Source organism: Macaca fascicularis, chromosome 10 (genome assembly GCF_037993035.2).
Source record: "Macaca fascicularis isolate 582-1 chromosome 10, T2T-MFA8v1.1".
NCBI lineage: Eukaryota > Metazoa > Chordata > Mammalia > Primates > Cercopithecidae > Macaca > Macaca fascicularis.
This window is the reverse complement of record NC_088384.1, coordinates 30,274,851-30,289,475: the sequence shown is the minus strand read 5'-3', so window position 1 is coordinate 30,289,475 and position 14,625 is coordinate 30,274,851. Positions and strand designations below refer to the sequence as shown.

Below are 14,625 nucleotides of genomic sequence, written 5' to 3'. Positions count from 1 at the left end.
TTTTTAGACAGGGTGTTGCTCTGTTGCCAAGGCTGGAGTGCACTGGTATGATCACAGCTCACTGCAGCCTTGTCCTGAGTTTAAGTGATCCTCCTTCTTCAGTCTCCCAAGTTACTAGGACTACAGGTGTGTGCCACCACACCCAGCTACTTTATGAATATTTCGATTCCAAAGTCTGAAAAAAGTTTTCCAGATTCATCTCTCAAATGAGATCTCCAGGTCAAATAATGTCCCTACTGTCAGGAATCCTGCTTCAGAAGCAAGATGCAGCATTTTTCTTTCTTTACTTGCAGCAGGCAGCTAATAACCATTATCCTGTGCTGGACTATCCATGTTCTACGATTTTCTAATGTGTGCTTTACATAAAAAAATTAGCTCAAGTGAACCTCACTGTGACATTACAAGGTACGTATTATTAATCTCTTTTTTTTTTTTTTTGAGGTGGGGTCTCACTCTGTCGCCAAGGCTGGAGTACAATGGCTCATGCCTGTAATCCCAGCACTTTGGGAGGCTGAGTTGGGAATATCCCTTGAACCCAGGACTTCAAGACTAGTCTGTACAACATAGGAAGGATCCGCATCTCTAGAAAAAATAAAAACATAGCCATGCATGGTGGCGTGTGCCTGTGGTCCCAGCTACTTGGGAGGCTGAGAAAGGAGGATCACTTGAGCCTGGGAGGTTGAGGCTGCAGTGAGCCGTGATCATGCCACTACACTCCAGCCTGGGTGACAGAGTGGGACCCTATCTCTAAAAAGAGAGAAAGAGGGAGAGCTTTTAAAATACAGCAAAATGTGCCCACAAGATGGGCCTATTTCTTTTTTTTTAAATAGAGACAGAGTCTTGCTCTGTTGCCCAGGCTGGAGTAGAGTGGCATGATCTTGGCTCATCGCAACCTCTGCCTCCCGGGTTTAAGCGATTTTCCTGTCTCAGCCTCCTGAGTAGTTGGAAATACACACACCCGGCTAATTTTTGTATTTTTAGTAGAGACAGGGTTTCACCACGTTGGCCAGGCTGGTCTCGAACTCCTGACCTCAGGTGATCCACCTGCCTCGGCTTCCCAAAGTGCTGGGATTACAGGTGTGAGCCACTGCGCCCAACCAGTTTGTTTCTTATAGAGCTTAGAGTAGGAGGCTTGAAGATGGGAACAGAAGAAAAAAGGTTGAAGGGCCCAGCTGATAGGTGTCGCAAGATAGGAAATTGTTGACAGTCTGCAATGCCAGCAGCATCATGGGTGGTTATCACCAAGACAGAGACCTCAGAACAGGCAGGACTGGGTGTGCTGGCACTCACAGCTACATGCAGATAGAGCCTGCCCCTGGGCCTTGGTGTGTGACCTTATTCCCAAGTGCTTCTTTGGAAAGCTGTACAGTGAGGGAGGTGACGCAGCCTAAGGGCAGGACACACTAGCATGGGAGCAGTGGCAGGCAAGTGGGCTGACTGCCCAGGGATTGTAGAGTCCACCTGCACAGTATGACATCTCCCATCCTTTTTGATAGATTGTTCTATAGGGTGGCCTCCACCTACTCCCAACTCCCAAATCTGACATTCATTCATCTACTTCCCCCTAAGTGCTCCCTAGCACCTGCCCTGAGTTTGTTCACTATTGGAACCCCAAATCCAGGGCATCTCACTGGCTGAGATTCAGCTTACTACCTCCTCATTGATGGGGAGACTCTTACGTTGAAGTAGTAATTTTCTGGTAGGACCACAAGATGAAGTCATTTTTAATGTGGGTACAAATACTAAATAAATATGATCTTAGTGTTTTGCCAAAAGGAATTTAGATGTTTTAAATGGGTCACAATTAAATTCAAAAAGGGGCTGGACCTGATGGGATGGGTTGGTGAGGCCCAGAGGCTCCACCTCAAGTGCAGTACTGGACATCCCCTCCCAGTACTGGGGGTCTGACCTGTACATAGCCAAGCCCAATACTGGCACAGCCAAAGGCCAGGGATGGAGGCTTATGAGTGCACTGGAAAACAGGGAGGACTGAGTCCAGGGTCTCAGGGGGTTTAGTAGTGAGGGCTCCTGTGAACAACCCTTCACTCAGTGGTGTTCATTATTGGCCCCTTCCTTAGTATGTTCCAGCCCTGAGGATACACCTTGCATGCTGTCACCCTTTGAATACCAAAGAAATAAGCAAGGAGGTAACTGATGCCTCAAAGAAATTCATGGTGCCATGATATCTGGGGGCCGGGACCCTGTCCAGCCTAAAGGTATAAGTACCATGGATGAGCAGTGTCTTAACCAGCAACTGGAGATTTCCTGAGGTTTAATGGGGAAAGGAGATTCATATACTAGAAGACACCAGGTGCTTCACATTGCTTCTCTTTATTTTCAACAGTTTCTTTACAACAGTTTCTTTACAACAGTCTACACAGGGATTAACTTCTACATGTACTTCCCAAGCCAGAATCCCCCTTTAGAAATTCAGATTCTATTTCTAACTGTATAGGATGCATCTCCCAAAAGATCCCGTTAACTCAACATCTGTCTACCCCCAACTTCCCCTTTTTTCTCTCACTCACACTGAACATTTGTCTGAAACTGTGGCTGCTTTGTTGCTTCAAGATGCATGCACATCCTGGGCTTCAGTGTCCAAGTATGCAGAATGAAGCATTTGATATGTGCACCCAGCTAGTTAGGCATGAAACAGGGGCACAAGATGGGCTCTGGGTCATAGAAGGTTCTGTCCCCACAGTGAGGACAGGGATTGGCACTAAGCCAGACCATGCTGGGCCGCCCCAATTCGCACAGCAACTCCCTGAGCCTGGCGTGCAGATAGGCAAGTCTCCCCAGGTGGAGGGTACCATGGACGTCCTCGTAACTCTCCAGGGGGACAGGATACAGCACGTGGGTCAGATTGCTCAGCCCGATGAGGTGGTGCAGGAGGTTCTCCAGGACAGATATGGAGATGGGATTCCCGCAGAAGCTTAAGGTCGTCAGCTGGGAGCAGTGGCTCAGGGAAGGCAGGAGGACAAGGAGCTGATCATCCATGATCCCACACTCATCAAAGTCCAGGTCCTGGAGGGTGGCAGAGGCTCTCTCCAGCAGAGCTTGGAGGGGCTCGGGACTTACATCGGTCAGCATGACCCCACTTAGACTCAGGACACTCAGCTGACTGACGTTGGGGCTCTGGGACAGATGTATCACATCGCCTTCCGAAAGCCGGCAGTTAGTTACTGAGAGGGTTTCCAAGGGATTCATCACGTGCCTGCAAACAGACAAAGCAGTTAGTGCTGGGGAATGGTGGTAGTGGGGTGGGGAGACTGGAGAGAGGCCCGTTTCACCGAAACCCAAAGTCTTCCTGATGATGGTTAACCCCCAGGATGCCATGTTGTAAAGGAGCATTCAAGGGAGTACAAGTTTAGGTGCAGTCCTTTCTCCATTATTTGCTGCATAAGTGGGTCAGGTAAACAAAGATCTCAAACACTCTCTTGGCTGACCTGTGAGGCGGGGTCCAACACAGACCTCTTCGGTGGTGTGAGCATGAACTGAATTGAGAGAGCCTGATTTGATCTCTCAAGCAAGGAAGGGCATCAGTGAATTTTAGTATTTGAAGATACAACCGAAAATACTTTTTCACCTCAGGCTTCCTCTGCCACTGCCTGGGCCCCAGTCACCTGTATCTCTGTGCCTGATGAAGCTACTGGGGAGTAGTCATAGAGGACAAACTTGGGCAGGGTCAGCAACATCCAAAGGGGGTTCCCAGGCTGCAGGGCTACCTTAGATCACCGCATCATCAGCAAACCACCTATCAATTTTTGCAATTCCTCACTCTTGTTCCTTCTCCCACATCTCCAGAATCCTGCATTTCCCACCTATTACCTTGAGATCTAAATCACACTTTACAGACAGGAAATTTGAGTCGGGTTTAGAGGGAACAGCTCATGTTGAGAAGCTGGTGAGTACACAGCTTACAATTTCAAATCTCACCTTTGACAGGCTTTCCCTTCTTCAATGCCCTCCTTGCTTATTTTCGGTCATCTTAGGCATCACTTCCTAAGGAAGAATGCCTAAAGGCACCCTCGCCAGACCCCAACCTCCCATTACAGAGTTTTCTAACAAGGAGTCACTGTTAATAGCATCTATCCTAATGTATATCTCTAACCCTAATGAGTAGTAGTTACGTGATATCATGCTTGGGGACAGAGTGGTGAACAAGACATGTTAACTGGTAGTGACTTGCTCACTCTTGCATTATCAGTGGCTGGCACATGCTAGATGTCCTTTATTGTTTACTACAATAAAGAAGGGCTTGCTCTGGTCTGCAGAGAAACCTCACCATCCCTTACCTGAGCAACTGATCCAGGCGGCCTCTAAGGAAAAATAGAGAGTCCACATAGAGAGCCTGGAGGCACTGCAGACTGAGGAACTGAGAGGTGAACTGGGCGATATACTCCTCTTCCTTCTCCGGGGAAATGGAGGAAGATGCATGGATGTGGGAGAGGAGGAGTCTACGCAGATTAATCATCTGGCCCAGGTAGGGAGAAAATTTTGCCAAGGTGGGTAGCTTCCAGGTACAAGTCACTTCCAAATCTTCAATAGAGTCCAGCTGTACCATTTTCAGGATCATCTTGATATTCTGCATGGGCATTGCAAAAATCTTCAGCTTCTTACAGCACAGGTGTAGTACATTTTTCTGTCGCTTCACTTTCTCCATGAGGTAAGAGAACAACTCATCACAGGCACCTTCCTTGAGGGACAGGTCTACGAGCACCTCTATTGGAGTGAAGGGCTGCTCTGCCTCTGTGCTCAAACCATCTACTTTCCGCTTCTTTCTCATAGGCTGAGCTGCTTCTGGCTCTGGAAATGAGTAGAGACTGGCCCTGTTTCCAGACCATACAGTCCAGAAGTCCTGATGAGAGTTCTTCCGTAAATCCAGCACTTCAAGTTTCCACCTCCTGTGGGGAAAAACACGTTAATAGCCGAGATGCTTTAAAATCAACTCAAGATAAGACCATGAGTCTCATAATGTGGGTAAGAACCCACCAAACAACTGCCTTAGATCTGCACTTTTACTCCATACATCAGAAAGGCATCAGTTGCTCCCTTTCCCACTAGGATCCTGGGATCCTTCCTGGTCACCACTTCCTGCCCCACCAGGAGGAAGCAGGTGCATGTTCCTTCAGACACCTGCATTTTAATCAGTGCCCCATGTCCAGAAGCCCATTCCAAGAGTGACCCCTGCAGTGGCCCCCAAGGCCTCCCTGAACTTCCTTGCTGGCACCATCGGAGCCTCTGGCCCAGCCTTAGGTGCTCCATGCTCCCTGACCCCGGCTGCATCCTGCTCAGGTTCCCAGGGCCCCACATGAAGCTGCTAGATCACCCTTACCTGGGGCGAACCTCCTGGGTAAGCAGCACATCAAGTCCATCAAGCACAGCCTTGAAGGTCTCCAGGTGAAGCTGTTGTCCCTTCATCAGCACTCCCAAAGGGAGGCAGGTGAAGGGCCAGGCCTGCACCATTGCCTTCAGGGTCTGGCTATGTCTCCCATCAAAGGCTGCTGTGAAGAGTGGCGGGAAGAGCTCCCTGGGCAGCAACTCCAGGGCGGCGATGGCCAGGGCCTCATCCTTCAGCAGGCTCTGCCCCGCCAGCTCCACAAGTCTCCGTGGGCTTGTCCACACGCTCATGCTGATGTATCGGCTCTGAATGGAACCCTGAGGAAACATACAGGGAACAAAGCATCCCTTTCAGCCCAAGCATAAGCAACTCTATCTTTTCCTCGCCCTTCTGAGGGACCAACTCAGGGCCAAAGTCACTGTGCTAGCAACAGCAAGGGAGTTCTCAGTTTATCCCGATTCCATTCTGCACTCGGTGGCCACAAAGCCACAGCTCTGCTGGCATCAGGATGAGCATCTCATCAAGTGTAGAGGAGGAAACAGGATGGCCACTGGCCCCATCCTGTATCTACCCACTACTCTATTTAATTCTAGTCCCCCTGGGAAGTAAGAACTAAGGAGCCTGAGAGCTGAGCCTACTCATTCCGGGAAAAAGCTTCTGATGATCACTCAAAGACAATTCAAACGGGAGTGTCACATAGCCCAGAACAGCATCCTTCTCTGCTCCAACAAGCCAGATGGGAAAGATTAGGGACACACACACAATGCACAGTGGGTGCCATTATATTTCACCAAAAAATTTTAAATGAGAAACTACAGAAGCAGCCCAACAGTATTACACAGCAATTGGAAGTAAAATTAAAACAAAACAAAAAAAACCATTCTGAGACATGTATTTTAACTGTGTCTCTTTTACATATATTAAGAGTTATTACTTTGACATGGAAATCAAGGGAGCAAACAATTCACAGTAAAACAAAGCCTGGTTCTTTTTCCCCAAAACATTAGTTTTAAAATGGAGAAATAAAAATTGTGTATATTTATGGTGTACAATATGATGCTTTGAAGTATGTATACATTGTAGAATGGGTGCCTTAAGCTAATTAACATATGTATAATCTCACATATGTGTGGTGAGAACACTTAAAATGTACTCTTAGAAATTTTCATGTATACAATACATTATTAACTACAGTTACCATCTTGTATACTAGATGTCTTGAAAAAGCCTCCACCCTCCAGCACAGTGGCTCATGTCTGTAATCCCAGCACTTTGGGAGGCCAAGGTGGGATAATGGCTTGAGCCCAGGAGTTCAAGACGAGCCTGGGCAACACAACGAGACCTCATCTCTATTTAAAAAAAAAAAAAGGCCGGGCGCGGTGGCTCACGCCTGTAATCCCAGCACTTTGGGAGGCCGAGGCGGGCGGATCACAAGGTCAGGAGATCGAGACCACGGTGAAACCCCGTTTCTACTAAAAATACAAAAAATTAGCCGGGCGCGGTGGCGGGCGCCTGTAGTCCCAGCTACTCAGGAGGCTGAGGCAGGAGAATGGCGTGAACCCGGGAGGCGGAGCTTGCAGTGAGCCGCCACTGCACTCCAGCCTGGGCGACAGAGCGAGACTCTGTCTCAAAAAAAAAAAAAAAAAAAAAAAAAGAAAATGTCTTTAATTCCAAAGCATCTGACAAAAAGAAAAAAGAAAAAAAGAAAAAAATCTATGGAATATTTTTTAACTTTTTAGTTAAAAAAAGCCTTACTAGTAAATCACTAAAAAGTTAGAGAATCATAAATGATGCAAATTATAATTGCTTGCCACATACTATCTAAATTGTAATAAAGTAAAATTCCAACTAATTAGATATCTTTTATTTTCCAAAAAAGCTGTTTAAGAAATTATTTTTTAACATATACAAAATGGCAGAAATCAAAATGTTTGGGATTCAATATAAATAATAAATGTTCCAGGTAATGGCTATACTAATTGCCATAATTCGATTACACGCTATATATGCATCAACTAAAATATCACATGTACCCTACAAATATATACGATTATTGTGTATCCATTAAGAAATAATCCAATAACCAAAGAAAAATGTTTGGGATTAAGGCAAAACTACATTTAGAGGCAAAAGCAAAGCTTGTTCCTTTGTAAGGAAAGAAAAAGGAAAATCATCTAGGCAGCATTGGCCCTCATGGCCCATGGAGACCCTGGGCTGACAGTGGGAAGGTGGCAGTGGCCATAGCCTGGCCTGAGGTTCCCGACTCACCAGACCCAGGTGTGGTGCAGAAGCCATCTGCCCAGACCTCTGAGAGGACCACAACATTGACTTCAAGGCCTCTGGGTCCCTCCTCTAGCACCTCAGAAGCTATTATTGCCCTTTCTGGGCATCCTTCCCCTTTCAACTCCACGCTGCCAATGAGAGAGCCAAATCTAATTACATTCCTGGATTTCCAGCCAGTGAATCCTGGTGGGGTTTTTTACTTACTTCAGGTTCAACTGATTGAATGGGATGTCCATTTACAAAACGGAAAGAAAAAGTGAACAAAACCACCCAGAAAGTGTAACTGTTGGGGGAATTTTTGGCCACATCAAAATTACCCAAATACTCCAGTTAAGATAGCTTTATGAAGAGCATCATGTCATTACCCCTCCCCACTCCCAAACAATCCCCAAGTATCAAATTGTCACTTATACTCTGTGTTCCTTAACACAGCAAATCACATGCCTATTCAGGGAGAAAGGAAGGTACAATAGAGGGGTGGCTGGTCTTCCAGACTTTGAAGGTCAAGGCTGTCCTGAAGTAAGCTGGGTCAAAATTACACTACAACTAGGAGTTAGCCAGAAGTAAGGCTGGGCATTTGTAACGGGACTGAGTGGATTACCACAAAGACAGATATTCTTTTGGGGGGTGGAATTGAAAGACTTTGGCCTGGATGGAGTAGAGAAATTAAAAAGGGGAATGGCTAAGGAAGACAAAAGACAGTTCCAGTAAAGCCAAGGTAATCACTGGGACAGGGAGGGAGTTCAATTTTCCTCCCTCCCTAGAGGGAAAGGGTGTTTTCTGCCAGAAAGTCAGGATCCTCTTGGCAAACAGCCTTGACAAGATTAAACCTAGGAATGTGGGCTGGAGAGGTGGGATGGAGGGTAATGTTGGTGACCCAACCTAGGACAGCAACATTTTCAAGTCTGAAAGACCCCGTGGTTTCTTAGGAATCTTGGAGCCAGGGAGAGAAATAAACAAGAGCCAAAAGCACACATCCCTGCCATTAAGGAAGTTCTCAGAAGACCTTCTCTTTATAGTTAGGTGTCCTCTTCCACACCGGGGCTGTTCACAAGCAGCAGGTCAGGCCTTTACCCCAAACATAATCTCCAATGGCCAGTCCCTTCCTAAGTATTACTAATGTTTCCACACTTCAAGGAAACAGCTGACGCCTTCTTGACCCTAAGCTTCTCAGGCACAGAGATTCTGGTCACCGAGATGCAATCAGGCCTATCAATTAAGACTCAATTTTTCCCTCTTTTCATGCTAGGCACTGTGCACAAATACATTTTCTCTCACAAAAATTGAAGTTACATTTGGCATTTAAGGATCTGCTTAGGGATGATTCCTATCCTGGGCCTGATCACCCATTGGTGCTTTTGAAGTTTCGAAACCTCTCCACCCAAAGAATTCTCCAGGCCATTCTCTGCCTCATGCACTGTGACGTCCCCACAATGCTTATATTCTACTGGCAAGTGTCCAGCTGGAACGTCTTGGGGCCTGGCTTTGTTTGCTCTGGCCTGCCTAAGGAGGCTGTAATTCGTTGAAGGGTGTTTTCCATTTCAGTTCTCTCTCTGGAGACTATTTTCTCCTACTTTTCACCCTCAACACCAAACGGCCTTTGTGAAAATTGGGTTAAACTACAATTGGTTCTACATTTCCTTTAATTCCCAGGCAATCATCTTTCCTCATCAGCCACGGAAGACTGAGATTAGTAATAAAGGTCACTGTCAATGTCCCTAATTATCAAGCACCTACTGGGCACAGCAAAGGCAGCAGCAGTTCTCATTCATTACCTCAAATAGCCTTCACAGAAAATCTAAAATTCACCATCATTTTCATTTTTAGTCTTGTAAGTCCTTGACTCTTTCTGGGGAAGAACCTGCTCAGCTCCAGGCAGGCAGGAATTGGTAACCCTTACGTGAGGAGTTTAGATAGATCTTCATTTCCCTGCCTATCAAACAATCTAAGTGTCAGAAAGGGCTGATAAGCTTCACATAAACCATGGAAAAACAGGAAAACTGAGGAAGTCCAACAGTTAGGGAAGTTTCTATGGGATCCCCACTTCCAGGAGATCCAAGGGAGGAGGAGGGACTGTGATGAAGTGTGAGTTGTGCAATCTCTGAGCTGTGCAATCTCCCTGTGAGGCAGTGACACTCCTCCGTCCAGCTTCACACCGCCAGTTTGCCAGTGGCACTAGAGGAAGCAGCACCAGGAGCACATTTGCACAAAGGTGCTGTCCTTCCTCCCAATGTAAGGGAGGAGTGAAAAGACTGGGGCCCAGCATGACTCCTAGGGTCCGGGGCACGAATTGGGGAGGTATTTCTGCATGTCCTGTCTACTAGTTCTTAAGGTCCTTGTGGGCTGCGCAGGCCAGAGTGGCCTCTGAGCTCATCATGGGGGTGGTCTGCACCCTCTTCTCTAGTCATAGAATCCCAATGGGGACCCCCAAAGTATCTGCACCAGGTCCTTCAGGTCTTTTTTTTTGGAGTGCAATGGCACTATCTTGGCTCACTGCAATCTCCGCCTCCTGGGTTCAAACAATTCTCCTGCCTCAGCCTCCTGAGCAGCTGGGATTACAGGCATGCACCCCCACGCACGGCTATTTTTTTGTATTTTTAGTAGAGACGGGGTTTTGCCACGTTGGCCAGGCTGGTCTCAAACTCCTGACCTTCAGGTGATCTACCCGCCTAGGCCTCCCAAAGTGTTGAGATTACAGGCGTGAGCCACCATGCCCAGCCTCTTTTTCTACTCTTTAGAGACAGGGTCTTACTATGTTTCCCAGGCTGGTCTTGAACTCCTGAGCTCAAGTGATCCACCCGTTTCACCCTCCCAAAGCGCTGGGATTACAGGCGTGTGGATCCTAACAGCACCCAATACAGGCGAGCGGATACCAACAGCACCCGAGCATGACCCCACAGTCCAATGCACACAGTCATCCTTGAGTCTCTGGTTCCAGTACGAGTCTCCACGCTTCAAGTCAGGTTGCATGTCCTCCCTGATCTCCCCAGGAGGCACCCAACATTCTTGTTGTTCACTTCTCAAGACGAACACTTACCCCTAATGGCCCAAGCCCACGGGGCAGTGAGATCAGAGCCTCCCTGAACTCATGCTCTCTGACACCACTCGGAAATGTGGGCTGTAGCCTCTGATTACCCCATGCAAAGGTTCTGAATCTAATCGTGGCTTTGGCAATAAGGTCCCCAATACATTAGGATTTTTTTTTTTTTTTTTTTTTTTTTTGAGAAGGAGTTTCACGCTAGTCGCCCAAGCTAGAGTGCAATGGTGCCATCCTGGCTCACTGCAACCTCCACCTCCTGGGTTCAAGCGATTCTCCTGCTCCTGTCTCAGCCTCCTGACTAGCTGGGAGTACAGGTGTGGGCCCCCATGCCTGGCTAATGTTTTTCTATTTTTAGTAGAGACAGAATTTCACCATTTTGGCCAAGCTAGTCTCAAACTCCTGACCTCAGGTAATCTGCCCGCCTCGGCCTCCCATAGTACTGGGATTACAGGCATGAGCCACCATGCCTAGCCTAGGGTTCTTTTTTTTTTTAGAGACGGAGTCTAGCTCTGTCCCCCAGGCTGGAGTGCAGTGCCATGATCTTGGCTCACTGCAACCTTCGCCTCCTGGGTTCAAGCGATTCTCCTGCTTCAGCCTCTTGAGCAGCTGGGACTACAGGCGCATGCCACCACACCCCGCTAATTTTTTGTACTTTGGTAGAGACGGGATTTCACCGTGCTAGCCAGGAATGGTCTCAATCTCCTGATCTCATGATCCGCCTGCCTCAGCCTCCCAAAGTGGTGGGATTACAGGCACGAGCCACCAGGGTTGATTCTTAGACAAAGACAGCAGGAGGAGCGAAATGCTCTTTTGGGGAAATGACCGGAAACAATAAAAGCGGCTCCTGCCTCTTCCTCTACTGTGAGGGACCTCAGGATGCAGCTCCCATCTGGCTCGAGGGACAAGGACAGAGGGAACAGGGCTTCTCTGAGCACCTCAGACAGCTCAGGGGACCTTCTTACCCGCAAACGTCTTCGTTCCATTTTGAAGCGATTTAGGCTGGCCTCAGGACCTCCAACGTTTGGATTTCTAGGTCTCAGTCACTTGTCTCCACGCACGTCTGAGAGTAATAATCAAAATGCTCCAAAAAGAAGGACACATGTATAATATTTAGGAAGCAACGGTCTCCTGTAAAAACCTCCGCAAATACTGCTGAGGAAAGTGACAACTGGCGACTCAATCTCGCCCTTTCATTGCAAATCTCTAGCTCCAAACCCGAGCACCAGTGTCTCCTGGGCTGAACCAGGGCGCAGGAGGAACAACAGACCATGTGGTCGGTCACAAGTGACCCCTGTGGTCAAGGACCCTGACTACCGTCCTCTAGCCACATTTCTGCCTCTGCTCCCGCCTTCCTAGGACGCCTACGTCACTACCTGGGCCGTCCCCAACCCCCAGCACCTTCAGAGGGGCCGAGTCCCAGAGCATCCACCGCATTACAAATGCGCACCCGCCCCGAGGAGCTCCAAACACGAGCATCGCGGCCTCGGTTCAAGGCTTCGTGACAGCCACAACTCCTCAACTGTGGCCAATTTTCCGGGGCATGCGGCCCGGGGTGACCCAAGTGGCGCATATTATTTTCTTTGGTCTTCAACCCATTTCTGGAGAGAAAACAGGGACCCGGGACAGGGGTGGTGCCGGGGCACAAGCCCAAGGTCACCCTGTGGGGAAGCGGAGGAATCACGGCTCGAACTTACGTTTTTCCTCAGAGAGAGCACCACTCTGCGAAGTCGCTGGAAGGAAAGAACCAGACGATGGCTCAGCAAGCGCCCTAGCGGCTGTGGCGGGGCAAGCAGCCTGGCCTGACCAATCCCCGTCTCTCAGTCCTTCCAGGGCAAAATCTCACGAGATCCAGCGAGGTCGCCCAGAGTCGAGAGGGGCTCATTTTCAAGGAGTGGGAGGAGGAGGAGCAGTGGGGGGAGGGGCAGAGAAAAGGGAGCAGGAGGAAGGGAAAAGGGGAGACAGGGTTGGGGAGGAGATGGGGGTGGAGAAGGAGGGGGCGGAGGAGGGTTAGGAATGGGGGAGACAGGGTGGAGGAGCGGTGGGGTGCGGAAGGAACATAGGGTGGGGGAGGGGTCGGGATGGAGGAAGGGAAACAAAGAGTGGAGAAGGCATAGGCACGGGGAAAGGAGACAGGGTGGGGGAGGGGTGGGCATGGGGGAAGAGAGACAGGGTGGGGGAGGGGTGGACATGGGGGAAGGGAGACAGGGTGGGGGAGGGGTGGGCATGGGGGAAGGGAGACAGGGTGGGGATCCGAGAAGAAAGAAAGTGTGGGGGTGGGGGATGGAACACGTGGGGGAGGGGTCGGATGGGGGAAGAGAAACAGAGTGGCAGAAGCCCGTGGGGATTGGGAACGGAGACAGGGTGTGAGAGGGGTGGGGATGGGGGAAGGAAGACATAGGGTGGGGGAGGAGTGTGGATGGGAGAAGGGAGACAGGGTGGGGGAGGGGATGGGGGAAGGGAGACATATGGTGGGGGAAGGAATGGGGGAAGGGAGACAGGATGTGGAGGAGGGATGGGGGAAGGGCGACATAAGATGGGCCGGGTTGGGATGGGAGAAGGGAGACCGGGTGGGGGTGGGGATGAGGAAGACAGAGGTTGGGGGAGGGGTGGGGATGGGGAAGAGAAACAAAGGGGGAGGGGGAGAGAAGAGAGGCAGAGAGTGGGGGATGGGTGGGGATGTGGGAAGAAAGAAAGGGGAGAAGGTATAGAGGGGGGAAGGGATGGGGAAGGAATGGAGGGGGGGAAGAAATGGAGGGGGGAGGGAATGGGGGGGAAGAAATGGAGGGGGGAGGGAATGGGGGGGAGGGAATGGAGGGGGGGAGGGAATGGAGGGAGGGAGGGAATGGAGGGGGGGTGGGGATGGGTGAATAGGTGATGCCTGCGGCCTTTCCCACCGGACAGTAGGGTGGGGGCAGGGTGGAAAAAGGGGGTGCGGTGGGCAAATGGAGAGGCAGTGGGGAGGTGGGGGAGTGGCTGGGAGTGTGGGATGGAGTATTCTGGGATAACGGAGACGGCCAAGTCTGGACTCTGTCCTGGGCCTGTGCTTCTGGCGACCTCCCTTTTCCTCAGTTGGATGCGGGGTGCAGGGGCCGGTTCCAGGGTCCCGTGAGCTCAGGTCCTCGCCCCACCCCACCCCGCTTGTCTAGAAAAGACGCCCCTGCCCTTGGCTGGGCAAATCTCTGGATTTACCTACTTCTGTAACCCCCTGGGCTGGAAAGACCCACTGCCCCCGGGATTCTATTAACTTACCCTCTGTCTGGAGTGCACGTTCCTCCCTGCTGCCGGGAGTCAGTTTTCCACAACTTTCTGAGGCCCGCGCATGCTCCCCTCGACTCCCCGTGTTTCCGCTCTCCACGCATTCACGCCCCTCCCCTCCCGCGAGCCTGCAGAGGAGTCAGCCCTGCTTTCCCTACATGCAGGGCTGCTCCTTTTGTCGCCAGTCGCCAATACAGACCTGTTGACGGGTCACGCCTGGGAAGCGGGTGGGGTGTCCAGGAGCGGTGTGGAGGCGCGGCAGGCCCAGCTTTTGACTGCCGGGTAGCTGTGCCCTGAAGCCCCGCCGGAATCTCGCCTTCGGGACCAGCAGGGGGCACTGGAGTCAACAGGGACTGTTTGCAAAACTCACTTCCTCCCAGGCCCTCTAGGGGGACGGTCAAGCTTCTGTAGAGATGGGGAGGGTCTTTCCTGGTGAGGGGAGAGGGAGGGGCTAGGAGTCAAGCGGAAGGACCCCCTGTTCAAGGCCGTTCAAGGGACAGGACAGGCGAGGAATCCCTTTGGGTCTTTTGAATTGTTTTCTCGGTCAGGCCTGGAAAGTACTCAGCCTCCACAAACTGTCTTTTCCTGAAAGGGGTCGGGGGCACCCCAAATCTCCTGCCACAGGCTATGATGGCCATGGTGGCTAAGAGCAACAGGCAGTGTGGTGAGGCTGGCTATCTTTTCGTGGCTCTGTCCTGCCGTTCCC

The 14,625-nt window shown here is 50.2% G+C and overlaps 1 protein-coding gene across 2 annotated transcripts; it reads right to left on the bottom strand.

The window, feature by feature from the left end:
• Positions 1–2,312: 2,312 nt before the first annotated feature.
• LOC101866303 (hypothetical protein) lies at positions 2,313–12,446 on the bottom strand. Of its 2 annotated transcripts, none has more exons than XM_005567824.4 (5): positions 12,359–12,446; positions 11,627–11,745; positions 5,336–5,658; positions 4,296–4,904; positions 2,313–3,214 (listed from the first exon to the last, which is right to left on the bottom strand). In XM_005567824.4, the coding sequence occupies exons 2-5, from the start codon at positions 11,645–11,647 to the stop codon at positions 2,638–2,640; spliced, it is 1,530 nt and encodes a 509-aa protein (XP_005567881.1). In that variant the 5' UTR covers positions 11,648–11,745; positions 12,359–12,446; the 3' UTR covers positions 2,313–2,637. The 2 variants fall into 2 exon arrangements, with proteins under 2 accessions (XP_005567881.1, XP_005567883.1); XM_005567826.5 differs by having other exon boundaries at positions 11,627–11,724; positions 12,359–12,391.
• Positions 12,447–14,625: the final 2,179 nt, after the last annotated feature.